Raw genomic sequence first — 15,485 nt, 5'->3', positions numbered from 1 at the left:
GCAAACACTTCAGAAAATGTTGAAAAATCTAGTTCATATGTATTTGAAAACCCCTTTCTCTCTGTTATTTCACTGGCATAAGACTTGTCATGACTCAACTGATCTGCTTCTCAACCTCACAGACAAGGGCCAGGAGTCCCCAGACCAATCCCACCCAGACAGACCCATGTACCCGTATGAAGGCGGCGTGATGTTGCACAGTTGTTACTTTTTGTATTGCATTCTTACTTGACCCACTTTTCCAAAGAATTCTTCAGCAAACCTGATCTGATTGCTCTGAATTGTCATCACCTTTTCTAGAATTTAAAACAGATGAAGGACTAATGCTGTTCTTAACTGGTCGGGAAAAAGTATATGTTGCTTATAATTATTTAAAACGATGTTTACAGAAATGTATCATTTTTACTACAGTAAGTGATGACAGTATGACCTCTAAAAACATGACGGTTGTTAATATTTATTGCCGTTGGGGGAAGAATTAATTTTCTTAGATTAAGCATGAGTTAAGTGATTCATCCTGGACAGCAAACTAAAAATATGTTAAACATTTAGCCTATTTAGTAACTTTCAGAGTAAAGGTTCACTGGCTTTTTTTAAAGAAACACTCTGTTCTGTTAGTTTAGTTTTTTTAATACAATTATTTTGATCTAAGATGTAAAATTTGTAATTTTACCCACAAAATCTCTATTTTATATGTTTGTCTATTTTCCATGAATGTCAAAATGAAAATAATAAAGTCTGTTCTAAACTGTTAATCTATTGCTGGTTTTGCTTATATACTTTCATACCTGAGGTATGATAAATTTGCTGGATTAATTGAAAGGCCCTTTACCCTTTTCATATTATATTTCTGCAGCACTGTCTACCTAGTGGTACTTGTTAACTTATTATCGACTGATTTATTGATTGATTAACTGCTTAATTGCATTGCAAATAATACGTTGCATATTTCAGCCATAATTGAGCACATTTATATTTTTGTGTTTCTCTCCATCTTGTCAAAAGTGGTATTTTACATATTGTGTTTATCTGCGATGATTAAAACGAGATAATAAATATAAGTAGTATTTATCTGCCCGTCTGTGGACGATAAATAGGTCCTTGTACGGCGAGTCTGAAGGCTCAGAAATCGCGTTTGGTTGGTCGGAGCAGTCATGTCGGAGCAGGAGTCTCTGAAGAGCTCCAGCGCGAGGAACCGTGGAGGAGTACAGCGAGTGGAGGGCAAACTGAGAGCCAGTGTGGAGAGAGGAGATTATTATGAGGCCCATCAGATGTACCGGACATTATTCTTCAGGTGAGCTTTATTGTTATTACAGGAGTAGCAATGACTAGCCGGGGCCCTGTCGCTTCCAGATCTTTCTTGTTGTCAACCGTGCTAGTTTCTCGGTTGCGCTGATTGGCCAACTGCTCATCCTCACCCACCCCTTGAGTCATATCTTATCTCTGATTGGCTAGTCTCGACGTCGGTTATGTCATAATATCAGCGACAGCGTGAGCTATGTTGCTACATGCTAATCTGAAGAACAAGGTTGATTATCAATTAGACTAGCTGATTAATCTGTCAATTATATTGATATATGATAATACTTCCCCAAAAACAATGTTATATAATACGACAGTAAGATAAATATAATTTTAACAATAGAGCTTGGAAACCAGCAGAATTGTGATATTTCACCTTTTAAGTTTAAAGTCTCTAAAATCTTCCGATGAATTCAGACAAATGTGAAAAAGACACCGAAAAATTATTTCTTTAAACTGCACCTGCTATTCATTCTTCCTTTTGTTGACCTGCTGTCTAGTGCGCAGCCCATCTTGGCAGCATTTTGAGCATCATATGCTTTCTATTGATTTTAACTTATATAGGCTGCATTAGTTTGTATTTGATGGCCAAACGTCTTTTACTTATTATGCTGAGACTAGCAACGTCACCAGTATCAAATATTCCACAGATCAGATTGATGCAACTGTAACGTTACATGTACTAACATCATAATGAACAAGAAAAAGCCTCAGTAAAATTAAATGGCATTTTAGTAGTCAGATATAATGTTGTATTGCCTTTTAATTGGAGAAAAAAATAGGCTAAGTGTTTATTAATATTTGATAAGTCACAAGGTGCAATCTACATGAAGGAAAATGCAGAGCCTCATGACTGTGTGTCAAACTCAAGAAGTCTCAAAGAAAAAAAACAATTCTGATAATGCAGCCTTTAATGGCAAGGTTGGTTCCGGTTGTGATGGAACTCCCTGAAAATGGATGGTTTTTGTTCTATTTGAAAAATAGTTTTTAAATTTGAAAATAAATAAATGTGAAAATATTTTAAATGTATGAAAAGTGCAGTGTGACCAGTCACATGTTTTCATGTTTTGCAAAGAAAATGTTTTTGCATCTTATAGGGCCAAATAAAAATGAAAAATGTAATGTCAAAGCCAACATGAAAACAATTATTATATTTTGAAGAACTTGATACATGTGTATTTTTGGCTGTGTCCCATGAGGACTGTATGACTTTTATCTCCGCCACAGAAGCACTGTGTAAATACAATGTTGCTTTGTGTGCAGGTACATGTCACAAGCAAAGCATGCAGAGGCCAGAGAGTTGATGTACAATGGAGCGTTGCTCTTCTTTAGTTATAATCAGGTATGTGTTCCTCTATTATCAGTCAGAGACTATAACTTATGTCATGAAATCTCTGAACAGGTCAGTTGTTACTGGTTCACAATTGGTTAACTTTTTGTCCTCTGCAAGATCTCTGCACTAATGTTTGTTTTCTAAACAGCAAAACAGTGCTGCAGATCTGTCCATGCTGGTATTAGAGTCCCTGGAGAAATCTGGGGCCAAAGTAGATGATGAGACACTAGGTGAGTTTATTGAACATTATATTATTAAGGCTGTTGTCCTAGTGATTGTTATTAATTTGGCAAACAGTTAGAGGTGTGGTTATATTCAACTTTATCTGTAGTTAGAGCTGAATACTTAGGTTTATTTATTTTTAAGCTAAAACGAATGTGTAAATATTGGTAGCCAATAATGAGTTCAACCATCATTTCAACCAACCGCCAGTTAGATTAAAAATGTTTAATGTATGGATGGAAATAGTGGTTTAAAATAATCAAGGTATAATCATATACTTCAAAACAACTGAAACTTTGCTGCTGAAGTTCGATTCTGCCTTAACACTCATTTAGTCATGTTATGAAACGAGGAGTGGTTGCAAAACTGAATTAAAGTCAATGGGAAATTTCAATGGCAAAATGAGAAGCACATTAAAATCTGCATAATATTGACAATATTGGTTAACTTCATAACGTCAATAAATAATACGGAGTATAATAAATATTCAACGTTTCCCAACCCTACACAATCTACGGTACCTATAATCTGCAGCAATTACATGATAGACTTTTAATTGTGTAATTACATTCTTGGTGTTTGTTCTAGACAATTTGGCTAAACTCTTCAGTCTGATGGACCCAAATTCACCAGAGCGAGTGGCGTTTGTCTCCAGAGCGATCAAGTGGTCATCAGGAGGGTCAGGGAAGTTGGGCCACCCCAAACTACACCAGCTGCTGGCACTCACATTGTGGAAAGGTAAAACAGGCATGACCATAATCATTCAATAAATGCTAAAGGAACAATCAGCTATTTTTAAGAATGGGTAAGCCACATAATTTGTTTGTTTGCATTTAGAGCAAAACTACAGTGAATCACGCTATCACTTCCTACACTCATCTGATGGAGAGGGTTGTGCACAGATGTTGGTGGAGTATTCATCAGCACGAGGATTTCACGGAGAGGTGGACATGTTTGTAGCACAGGCCGTCTTACAGTGAGTTCTGGATTTTGAAAATTCGGTTTTTACACCCCAATGCAGTTTCAAACCAGTTTGACAATTTCTATTGCAAAATATAAAAGCAAAAATGTAAGAAATGAATGTGTAGGCCACTCTGCTATACAGTGTACAGACGTGAATCAGGACTGGGGCTGTCTTGCTCCAAATTGACTTAAATTGGAAAAAAAAAATAGAAAAGAATATACACGTATGCATTATATTTCATGTCTTCCAAATCTAGGCGTATATGATAGCTTTGTGTGAGGAATAGACCCAATTTTTAAGTTCACAGAAAATCTTGCTTTGTTGTTCTGTTATGTTCAGATGTGACATCTGATGTTTCAGGTTTGATGTTGTGACATTAGTGGAATATGGCTATAAGCCGTGCAATAAATCGTTATTAAGATTTACTACTGATCACAGAACCGTGTTTCACTGACAAGCTGCACATGAAAAAAACGTAGTCTTTGCCGCATCGCGATTTATAGTTTCATTTCAATTAATCGTGCAGCTCTAACTTCAGTGTAAAACACTGGCCAATGGCGTTTTAGTGTGCATAATTGATGGCTGGCTTTCTGCATGTATAAAGCGGTGCTGTTCACCAATTTCTCAGAATCTTTTCACTGAAGGCAAGTAAATCTTAGAAGTTTGTACGCAATGTCTCAATCCATCATCTTGTGAAAAATGAGGTTGCGCAACCTGAGAAGTTTCCTTTCAATCACTTGACACTGCTTCAATAACTGACTCTGGGGAACAGTGTCTAATCACACCACGTTGTAGTGCGCCTGGCCTGGCTCAAGAGTGGAGCCGTTACCAGATTTGCTTGCGTTACAGTGGCGATTTTGTTTAGGTGTGGGGTCCGGTAAGGGGCATAATTTTAATTGCATAATTTAGAATCACCCACCAGTTTGAAAACACCCACAAAGTTCAAAACACCCACTTTTGTTCTGCAGAGACGTCATAAGACACCAATACACATTACCATTGTAACCCATCACATAATCTTATATCGCATCCAATACAACCAAAATAATGAACACCAGCAGACATCTTAAAAAAATCTTAAGGGGCAACTGCTGTTCATCAACTGCATAGAATAAACTCAGCACAACAGAAAAGACAGCACTGTCATAACCCAGTCAACACAGACAGCACCTGTGATGCAAGTGAAGATATATCTAGGTTATAAAACCTAGCAAAAGTATTAGGTGAGGTCCATCCTATCACCATGCAAATGACCTAGATGGACACAACATTTGCTCATTCCAAGGAGGAAGCCATTTCTCTGGTAGAATAGGTTCTTACTCCAATTGGGCAGTGCAAGCCCTGAGATTGAAAAAGCCAATGAAATGGCATCCACAACCCAGTGTATAAACCTTTGTTTCAATACAGGAAACCTATAGTGCGATCCCAAAAGGCTGCTTAGAAAGCATATTCTGGGTATAGTGATGAATATAGATATGTGTGAAGACTGTTCAGCTAGCCCCTCGGCAAGAAAAGGATAATAGCCTTATTACCTGAGCTCTGAATGGTGTCAAAAGCACTTTCAGCACACTTTATGTCCGTCAATTTTGTAGGTTTTAATTGACTCTGAAGTCACCTGGCTTAAACCCCAAACAGGCAGAGGTAACCTAAAGCACCTGCATAATAACTACTTGCTTCACTGAAGCCAGAGCAAGTAGTAGCGCTGTATTGAAAGGAGGTGCTTTCATTTTAATTGATGTGCCATGCTTTCTTTAGATCCATCCAGATGCCGAAAGCTGATCTGCCATTGCACTGCATGCCTGAACCTGTGCTTGGACACATCTGGCATAATTTCCTTTCATTTGGAAATCTGGAACATGTCCATGTCTTTTTGATAAAAGCTGTGTACTGTCCATGCTGCCAGAGCGTTGAGTTAGCTGTTTGGCACTATAGGGTGCATGTGTAGCAGCCCTAGCGGTATTCAAGTTGATGCTTCTGCCATCAGCCCCAGTGCCCTATGAAAAATCTTGAGAATAACTCTCCTCATTTCACCAAAAACTTGAGTATTAGGGGTAAAAGTTCCCACTTTTGGGATGTTTGCAACTGGGAACAAATTTAGCTGTAGGAATGCATTTGGGGGAGGGTCTAACACCACATAACAGGAACTACAAGTGATTTAAGTGTACATGATTTAGGGCTGCGCGTTGAATTAAAACCAAAATCATGGTTTTGCGTAATATGAAAGACTGCAGTGTTTAAATTAGGGATGGGCATTTCTGGTCATATTTCATTTCGAGTAATCCACAGGTTTGAGAAACGAGTACTCGATTAATCGGGGGTGGAGCTTAAGCAAGGGGCGGGGCGTGTGCGTCATAGCGACATTGAATTGAAATTGATATTTTAATTAAAGCCCTGTTAAAAACGTTGTTAATAAAACTATGACAGGATTCAGAAAATAATTAAATTAACACAGATTATTAAAAATCACCATCAATAGTGGTTAATACAGTAAACATTTAAAAGAAATAACAGCGTGAGGTGAAGCTGAAGCGCTTTTTCTACATGACGCATTGTATATAAAATTAATCACATAGCCTAGATACACAATATGTAAATGTTATATTACAAATTGTATTTATCTACACAAAATACATGTGAGCTTGAACTACGTGCCAACCAGAAAGTAGTGGATGCGCTTCTCCCGTTACAGGCGCTTTAAAACAACAGCAACTTTGCAACAGCAAAAAAAACAAAAAAAAAACAAAGTTATTTTACAGTATTATCCCCATCCCTGTGTGTGTCTTATTATTTGTATAAATATTTTGGATCAGTTTTTAAAAAGAGAACCTACCTTTTTCTATGTTTTATAAAACAAATAAAACACACATGATACTGCTTTTCAGTTATTTTATTCAACTGTTATTTTTAACAAAACAATATTTTACTTCAGCAGCATCACAACAGCTGTGGATCAAAAAAGTTTTTATCTTTTTACCACAGCTATAAAACTTAAAGATTAGGTAACATAACATTTCTTTCAAAATGATCAGTTGGTAAAGGGAAATAAAATAAAGCCGGCATAATTTAACTATGCTGCTTAAACTTAAAACAAAAACAGCCTGAATATTTTACCATGCATGGCTAATAAAACTTAACATAAGGACTACATATTTTTATTCAAAAAGACCAGTCGGTCTACTTGCTCAGATGAAAGCCGAGTGCGGAGTCTATTTACAATTAGACCGGCGGTGGAAAAAACGCGCTCAGCAGGCACAGAAGTTGTCTTTCCTCAAAACCTTGTGTGAATTTTCCATTCATTTATGTAATGACAGGTTAGTGTCATATACGATTCAGTGGTTAGCGAGGTCCACGAGTCCGTGGTTATAGCCACCCGCGCTGCAGTGACCGTTTTGCGTGATGGGACAGTATAGTGGGGCTCAACGTAATTCATTAAACGTTTAAAATCTTCACCTTCAACAAAACTAATAGGCAGCAAGTCTTCTGCTGTCATTTCTATTAGCTGCGTCATCTTCTCTGCCCTGCCTGTGTCGCATTTCTGTCTGATGGTGAAATCTCTTATGCTCGTCTGACTGCTGGTAGTGGCATCGGCATCATCTGCTTTTTTGCGTTTATGTGCAAGGTAACGCATCGAACTTGTTGTGGAGTTGTAGACGAGTGTGGCGCTGCACATCTTACACTTGACTGTTTTTTCGTTAAGTTTTTCAAAGTGTTGCCAGACATCGCTGCGCGCTTTAGAAGCCATATTCGCTCTGTGTGCCGGTCTTGTCTCTAGACCGCAACTTCTCGCAGCCATAACCAATCAAATATCAGACTACCGCCCAAATACCAGCATAACCAATCAGAAAGAATGAAAGTAGTTACAAAATTTTTTAAATGCATTTTTAGAGCCAATCGATCATCGTTTTCATGCTCGATCGTCGCTGATGCGTTCGAGGAATCGATTAATCGAGTACTCGTGCACATCCCTAGTTTAAATATATTTGCACTGCATGTTTCGCAGTAAATGAAAACACGATACTCCATGTGTTGTTATCCACTGTACAGGAGGTTTTTTTCTGCACTTAATTAGCATCGCTATTGGCAGGCTTATGTCAGTTCCTACTGCCGGTTCAAATGCAACCAAGAGAATGGCCTGGGGAACATTTTATCCCTGGTGGCTAGTTCCTAAAACTAAGTTCCTATAACTACCTGGTGCAAATGCTCCTATTGTCATATTGTCTTCTCCACTATAATACGTTCTTGCATAGTCAGGGAGTTCAACTCTGACTAAAATGGAAATGTGCTGGCTGGGTTCCAACTAATTTTTCGGTATATTGACTTTGAACCCCAAAGCCTGCATACAATTGAGCAGCAAAGTGTTGTGCTCACATAAGACTTCACTGGGACATTAATAAGCAGTCATTGAGAGAATTCAAAACACAAACTCTGCTCATTTTCAAAAGGCAGAGAGCAGCATTTACACACTTTGTGAAAGTGTTTTGGGCTAGATACCGCTTGAATGCAAGGTCGATGAATTGGGTACATTGTTCCTTGCGAATTCCTCATCTGTAACGAGAAACCATTGGGACATGAAAATGAGCAACCTTCAGGTACACTTAAATAAATGGGTGAACATACAAAGATGAAGAGCATGAGGGGCCAAGCATTCTCTCTTCAGTAAAAAGTGGCACATAGCGTTAGACTCTTTGCGCAGCAGCTCAACCACAACCAACTTTCACAGTCTTGGAAAATACACGTAAAATCTCGACTTCAGACTCGAGAGGGACTCAACAGCATCCGATTCACTCCTCTGTCATACTTGACCATTCTTCCTCCTCAGAGGCAGCCAGTGACCCGGCTTCATCCCCATTGGCTTTAGGGGAGGGGCGAATGTCAGCTCGTGCAAACAGTACGGACAAGGATGTAGGTTCAGTGGAGTGTAAGACATGCAGGAGTTGGAATGAGCTTGAAAGGCTCTTCTGCTGCTGCTTCCATGGCAAAGTAGGAGGAGACTGGGAGCACAAGAAACCGAGCCAACCCCCAAAATGAAGGCAACCCTAAAGCGAAGCATCCTGAGACTCGTGTCTTTGAAGTGAGGACAGTCAGTGTCACTGAGAGAGGCTTCAGTGTGGGCACAGCCCAGGCAGAACACGCTGATCTCATGCCCATTGGACAGCTTGAGGGACCCTTACACAAAGGCTCCGTTTGAGGCATTGTGCCTTTGGGAGCAATTTGCTTTTGTAGATATGAAATAATGCTCAAGTCTTCTTGCCGGAACTTGGTAGGCATGCTGTAGGTGTCAATTTGCTATGTTGTTGGCTGCAGAGGTGCTTCTCAATGATGGGATCTTAGTCTTTGGGCTTCTTCAGATGGCGTGAAATCGTTAGGCACCATGAACACCACTGGACAGAGTTTTACTCTGGGTGCTTTTCAAACGGAAGGCTGCATCCTACTGAGGCTATGTGCTTCCTAGTTCAGTCCTTCGGAGGCTTGTAGGCTGGAGTCCTCCTTGGCATTAAACGCTAGAATAAGACGGTCTAATAAGTGTGCGTAGCTACATCACATACTATTCCTTAACTCGCCGTCATGGCACAAAATACAAAATATGTTCCAAAATTAAGTTTTGGTAGTATTACAACTCATTATTTGGCTTTCTATTAATGCAATACAATGAATCACAGCCGTCTATAATCTCCCTGTGGCTTACATCATTAGCAGTTTAGTGTTAAGTAATTTACGACAAAACAAATGATAGAATTATTTCATGTCCAAAAATAATAATTTTTGTCTTTCATAATAAATTCAGACAAGCTCAGTGCTGGCTCATTTTTCGTCAGTTTATTTTCATGAATTGGAATGTGTACAAAGGATTGTGGGTGATTGAAGGTCGCATGCATTCTTCAAATTCAGCTGAATGAATGATGCAAAACGAAGACCGCCTTCTAAGGATCCTTACAAATGAGAGAGCCTTCAGCAATATTTGATGACGTGCCAGCTAAGATATGCAGCCTTCCATTTGAGAAGTACCCATGGTTTTTAAGCTGCTGACACAATGTGACGTGAACCCGTAAATGAAAGAAAATAACTTAAGTTTGGGTCTGTTTCACACATCAAGCAATCACGAATAGCATTAAGAGGAATTGTAAAATAGTGAAAAGTCGTCGTCCTCCTGCTCCTACTCCTGCTTTTTAAAATGGGTTAAAGTGCAATGATTTAAACTAATCTAGTCACATTCAGTAAATTTGTTGAATCCTTTTTTTATGATTTGTATACATCTCAGTATCTTTTCTTGACTGCAGGTTTCTTTGTCTAAAAAATAAGACCAGCGCATTGGTGGTGTTCACCACATACACACAGAAGCACCCGTCTATAGAGAAGGGTCCTCCGTATGTGCAGCCTCTGCTGAACTTCCTGTGGTTCCTCCTGCTGGCTGTGGACGGGTGAGATACTGTCCTCTATTAATGCTCTGCATCTCAGTATCAGGCCCTTTCTGTCTAATATAGAGCATTCAGGTTTTTTTTTTCTTGCTCAGTCTCTCAAGATCCACTTTCTTGTTCTAACCTTGATCAAACTTATCTGCCTGTGACTTTCTAGTAATCCTGAAGACCTTAATTAGCTGGTTTAGGTGTTTCATTAGGACTGGAGTTAAACTCTGCAAGAAAATGGGCCTCGATGGCTATATTCTACAAATAACCACTTTGATCGTCTGAGTAGACATTTTCTGGTCTGCTGCTCTGTTTTTATGCAGGAGTAAGAATGGTGACATTTGATAACTAAGAGCTGTGTTGCAGGTTCTTGGCTTTTTCTTTTTCTTTTGTAATGTGAGAAACTAACTGTGATCTTATGATCTGGTGACAGTATCCCATGATGACTTATTCCTCTGGACTTTCTTCACACTACTTCTCACTTGCACCTTTTCCCCAGGATTTAAAATTTGATGTTCCTCCCCTTCACTTCTGGTGCCTCTTAGCATCCTTTACTGTGGAAACGCAACAGACCAGAGCTCTTCAACTCCAGTCCTAGAGGGCCATTGTCCTGCTGAGTATATCTCTACCCAAGCATATGTGAACAAGGTGTTAAAGGTGTTTAGAATTACTTGTAAATTACAGACACATGGGTTACATTGGAGAGTTTCTAAAGTCTTCCAGACACTCGCCCTCCAGGACTGGAGTTGAAGAGACACTAGACTAAGTAGCTTTATCTGATATTTTGAATATCCATCAGTGTTTAAGCAACAAAAAGGTTAGCACAACTTCTGGATGATTGTGGCTTTATTTCCAGTGGGAAGTTGACAGTCTTCACAGTGTTATGCGAGCAGTATCAGCCATCACTGAAGAGAGACCCTATGTACAATGAGGTGAGTTAGTAATAGTAATGCTCTTAAACCTATCACAAACACTTTTGTTTTTTTTGTTTTTTTCTTCAGTACCAAGAGATAAAAGGGTTCTACCTTTTGATCTAATTAGCTGTCTACATAAGTGTCTGCACAATAGATTACAAAAGAGTTTGCTGTTGGCTTGATGCTAAGCTAATGTAATAAGAATACAGTTACATAAAACAAATACACACAATAAAACATCTTAAAGGTTACAGGCACCATTCAGAGAGATTCACCTTCACTGTTATAACGTGGCATAGATTCGGTATGAGATGAAGACATTTGGACTTTGTATAACATACAATATGTTCTTCTCTTGACCTCAGTATCTGGATAGAATAGGACAACTGTTTTTTGGAGTGCCACCTAAACAGTCGTCGTCATATGGCGGTTTGCTAGGTAAGAAACATCCCTACCTCTGTGTGCCTATTATTACATTATATTATATTATATATTACATGCTAAAGCAGTCAGTGACAATGAATGACATTCAGTGATGCACATCACCAAGGCTTGGCGCTCCACCAAATTGTTCAAAATTGTCACAACCTCATAAGTTTCATATTTCTCATTATCACCACATATTGAGCTAATAACTCAAATGAATTAATAAATTAATAACGGATAATAAAACTACCATCCAAACTTGCAGTACAGTACACTTACAGCGAAGCTGTATGCACTGTATAGCAAATTATATAGCAAACTGTTTGATTGTTATATTATTGAAAAATGTAAGATATATGGTTGTCCAGCGATTATATTAAAAGTTATACAGTAAATCCTACTTTTCCTGCATACATACAGTATAGTCATGTAATGAAACGTATGATATAGCGAATCTAATATCATTGCAAAATGTATTATTGCACAGTTCTGTATATGTGTGTGTATGTGCGTATGTGTTTAATTATTTATGTCCAACTTTATCCACATACATAGTGTAATGATGAAGGGCGATTAAAAAGTGTGCTATTTACTATAGTCTCACCTACTTAAATATTTGAATCGTTGCAAAATGTAAACCATATTATTATTATTATCCAGCTGTGTCGATAAGATATTATAAACTTCAACATGATTTTCTGTAAAGCTGCTTTAAAACAATATAGTGAAACGTGACCTTAACTATGGACACTTATTTCTGCCATGGAATAAAAAAAGAATAAAAGCTAAATGTGACTTCTCTCACAATACACTTTTTTTTTTTTTTTTTTTTTTTTTTTTTTTTTTTTCCCTGAATTGCAAGGGAAAAAATCAGAATGGCGAGATTTAAAAAGTCAGTCTTCTTTCTTTTCTTTTCCGTGGTGGAAGTAAGTTTAAGTTTAACCTACAGTGTTTTTGTTCAGCATACAGTGCCGTGAAAAGGTTTTTGCCCCCTTCATGTTTTTTTTTTTTTTTTTGCATATGTCACACTTAAAAGATTTGAATCATCAAACAAATTTGAATATTAAACCAAGATAATGCTAGTAAAAACAAAGCCGTTTTAAAATGATGATTTCATTTTATTAAGGGAAAAAAGCTGTCCAAATCTACATGGCCCTACTTGAAAAATGTATTGCCCCCTCCTGTTAAATCATGAAAGAACTGTGATTTAATCACAGTATTTTAGAAAACGGAGTTAAATTTCACTAGCCACACCCAGGCCTGATTCCTGCCAGACCTGGTGAATCAAGAAATCACTTTAATAGAACCTGTCTGACAAAGTGAAGCATGCTTAAAGAGCAACAATCATGCTGCGATCTAAAGAAATTCAAGAACAGATGAGAAACAAAATAGTTGATGTGTCAGTCTGGCAAGGGTTATAAAGTCATTTCTAAGGCTATGGGACTCCAGTGAACCACGGTCAGAGCTATTATCCACAAATTGAGAGAACTTGGAACAGTGGTGAACCTTCCCAGGAGTGACCGGCCTACCAAAATTACTCCGAGCGAAATGACGACTCATCCAGGAGGTCATAAAAGAACCCAGAACAACATCTAAAGAACTGCAGGCCTCCCTTGCCTCAATTAAGGTCAGTGTTCATGATTCGACAATAAGAAAGGGACTGGGCAAAAACGGCATCCATGGGAGAGTTCCAAGGCAAAAACCACTGATGACCAAAAAGTACACGAAGGCTCGTCTCACTTTTGCCAAAAAAAATCTTGATAATCCCCAAGACTTTTGGGCAAATATTCTGTGGACTGATGTGACAAAAGTTTAATTTTTTGGAAGGTGTGTGTCCCATTATATCTGGAATAAAACCAACACAGGATTTCATAAAAAGAACATCATACCAACAGTCAAACGTGGTGGTAGTGTGATGGTCTGAGGCTGCATTGCAGCTTCAGGACCTGGATGACTTGCCATAATTCATGGAACCATGAATTCTGCATTCTATCAGAAAATCCTGAAGGAGAATGTCTGGTCATGAGTTTGTGACCTCGAGCTCAAGCGCACTTTGGTTATGCAGCAGGACAATGATCCGAAACTCACCAGCAAGTCCACCTCTGAATGGCTTAAGAAAAAACTAAATTAAGGTTTTGGAGTGCCAAGTCAAAGTCTGGCCTTAAATCCAATTGAGATGCTGCGGCATGACCTTAAACAGTCCTTTCGTGCTAGAAAACCCTCCAATGTGGCTGAATTAAAACAATTTTGCAAAGAAGAGTGGGCCAAAATTCATCCACAGCGATGTGAAAGACTCATTGCCAGTTATCACAAACGCTTGAGCAGTTGTTGCTGCCAAGGGTGGCACAACCAGTTAGTAGATTTAGGGGGCAATTACTTTTTCACGTAGGGCCAGGAAGGTTTGGACAGCTTTTTTCCCTTAATAAATGAAATCTTTATTTCAAAACTGGATTTTGAATTTACTCTGGTTATCTTTGTGTAATATTAAAATTAGTTTTGATCTGAATCATTTGTGTGACATGCAAAAAATAAAAAAACAAGAAGGGTGCAAAAACCTTTTCACGGCACTAATGCACAGCACAGTTTAATCTAAGGATATATTGTGAAGAGCTAAAAAACAAGATTCTGATTTGCTTTGTGGTAGGAAACCTATTGAATAGTCTAATGGGCTCAGGTGAGGAAGAAGAGGGCGAGGAAGCTCAGGAGGACAGCAGCCCCATTGAGCTGGACTGAAGCATCTGACCGGTGGCTTGCTGGTCCCCAACATCATAAACCAGCCCCATACCAAACCATTCACTGACGTGAACAGTGACCAATCACGCATCCGTTTGGGCGCTCTTTTTCAACTCTTTCCTGTTATTGTTGGACTTTGTTCTGTGTATAGTTTTTAAAGAATGAAGGTGCAACAATATCAAACTTCCCGGACTGTTGAACAAAATTCGTAAAAGAGCAGAAACAGACGCACTTCAGATGTAATTGTGATGCCCTCCATTTGTAGTTCTACTGAGCTGTTGGTGTCAGGGACCCTCGTTTGTGAGAGGGACGTTCCTGTCCTGCCACCAAGGGTGGCGGTCGCTCATTGTATTAATAAAAGTAATTAAATTGCTCTTAACTTATAATCCATTCTAATATACTTTGGTCAATTCTACAGTATGATGGCTCAATCAAAACAAGGCTTGGTTTTGTGTGTCTACACAGCTAGATATTACCGGGGATATATTCCTTGACGGGACATTTCACCACTTCTGTTACATTGTATGTGAGAACGAGAAAAGCACAGATCTTACAAATGTGCGCGAGTGGATAGATGAATGCATGTTCGTGTTGAGTGTGGCTGTGCCGTTGTAAATGTCTCGGTCACCAGGGGGCCCCTTCATTCTCTGCTGAGGTGTGGTTGAACGTAATAAAACAATAGAAAATGGATGTAACAAATAGATATGTTCTGTTTGTCTTCATTGCTGTAGATCTTAAACTCAACATGAAGTTACAATAGCTGTTAGTTACAACCTTACAAGCATTACTTTTTAATTTACAGGAAAGTATCTAAGTTACTTTTTCAAATAATTAACGCCAGTTACTGTTTCCCATTTATTGACTCTGTCCTCCTGTCCCCATGTTGAAAGAAATCGGGAGTAAGTGCAGACCTTTGCTGCTGACCTTCGATGATCCATTTCAACCATACGAATCAGCAAAAATGACTTAAACATCACAGTCATGTTTCTTTGCTGAAGTAGGAGTGTTGAACTTCCTTTTCCTTTTGTCTTATTTCTTCTGAAATCCAGAAAGGCTGCACAGCTGAAAGGTTTGTACAGACATGAATTTACATTTCCTTCAGTCTGAAGCTTATTCATTTCACTTGTTTGGTGAAAGGGTTTTTATAGTTGCCAACATTAACAAGCAAGCCCATCTCAGATGAGAAA

At 38.6% G+C, this 15,485-nt stretch overlaps 2 protein-coding genes across 2 annotated transcripts in view; both read left to right on the top strand.

Annotated features, from left to right (window-relative positions):
• LOC306857462 (disintegrin and metalloproteinase domain-containing protein 9-like) overlaps nucleotides 1–754 on the top strand; it is a 50,679-nt gene extending 49,925 nt beyond the window's left edge. The window contains exon 22 of the mRNA XM_079397418.1: nucleotides 123–754. Within this exon, the coding sequence (XP_079253544.1) occupies nucleotides 123–180 (58 nt within the window). The 3' untranslated portion in view covers nucleotides 181–754. The remainder of the gene's footprint in view (nucleotides 1–122) is intronic.
• Nucleotides 755–1,124: 370 nt separating this feature from the next.
• On the top strand, nucleotides 1,125–14,998 carry LOC306858079 (Golgi to ER traffic protein 4 homolog). Its single transcript, XM_079398472.1, has 9 exons — nucleotides 1,125–1,294; nucleotides 2,566–2,644; nucleotides 2,784–2,865; nucleotides 3,446–3,595; nucleotides 3,695–3,833; nucleotides 10,100–10,240; nucleotides 11,082–11,157; nucleotides 11,505–11,577; nucleotides 14,210–14,998. Exons 1-9 carry the CDS (start codon nucleotides 1,155–1,157, stop codon nucleotides 14,296–14,298), a joined length of 969 nt encoding a protein of 322 aa, XP_079254598.1. The 5' UTR covers nucleotides 1,125–1,154; the 3' UTR covers nucleotides 14,299–14,998.
• The last annotated feature ends 487 nt before the right edge of the window (nucleotides 14,999–15,485 follow it).

Source organism: Barbus barbus, assembly GCF_936440315.1.
Source record: "Barbus barbus genome assembly, chromosome: 38".
NCBI classification, from domain to species: domain Eukaryota; kingdom Metazoa; phylum Chordata; class Actinopteri; order Cypriniformes; family Cyprinidae; genus Barbus; species Barbus barbus.
The sequence above is the reverse complement of the archived record's forward strand: the minus strand, read 5'-3'. Positions and strand labels throughout refer to the sequence as shown.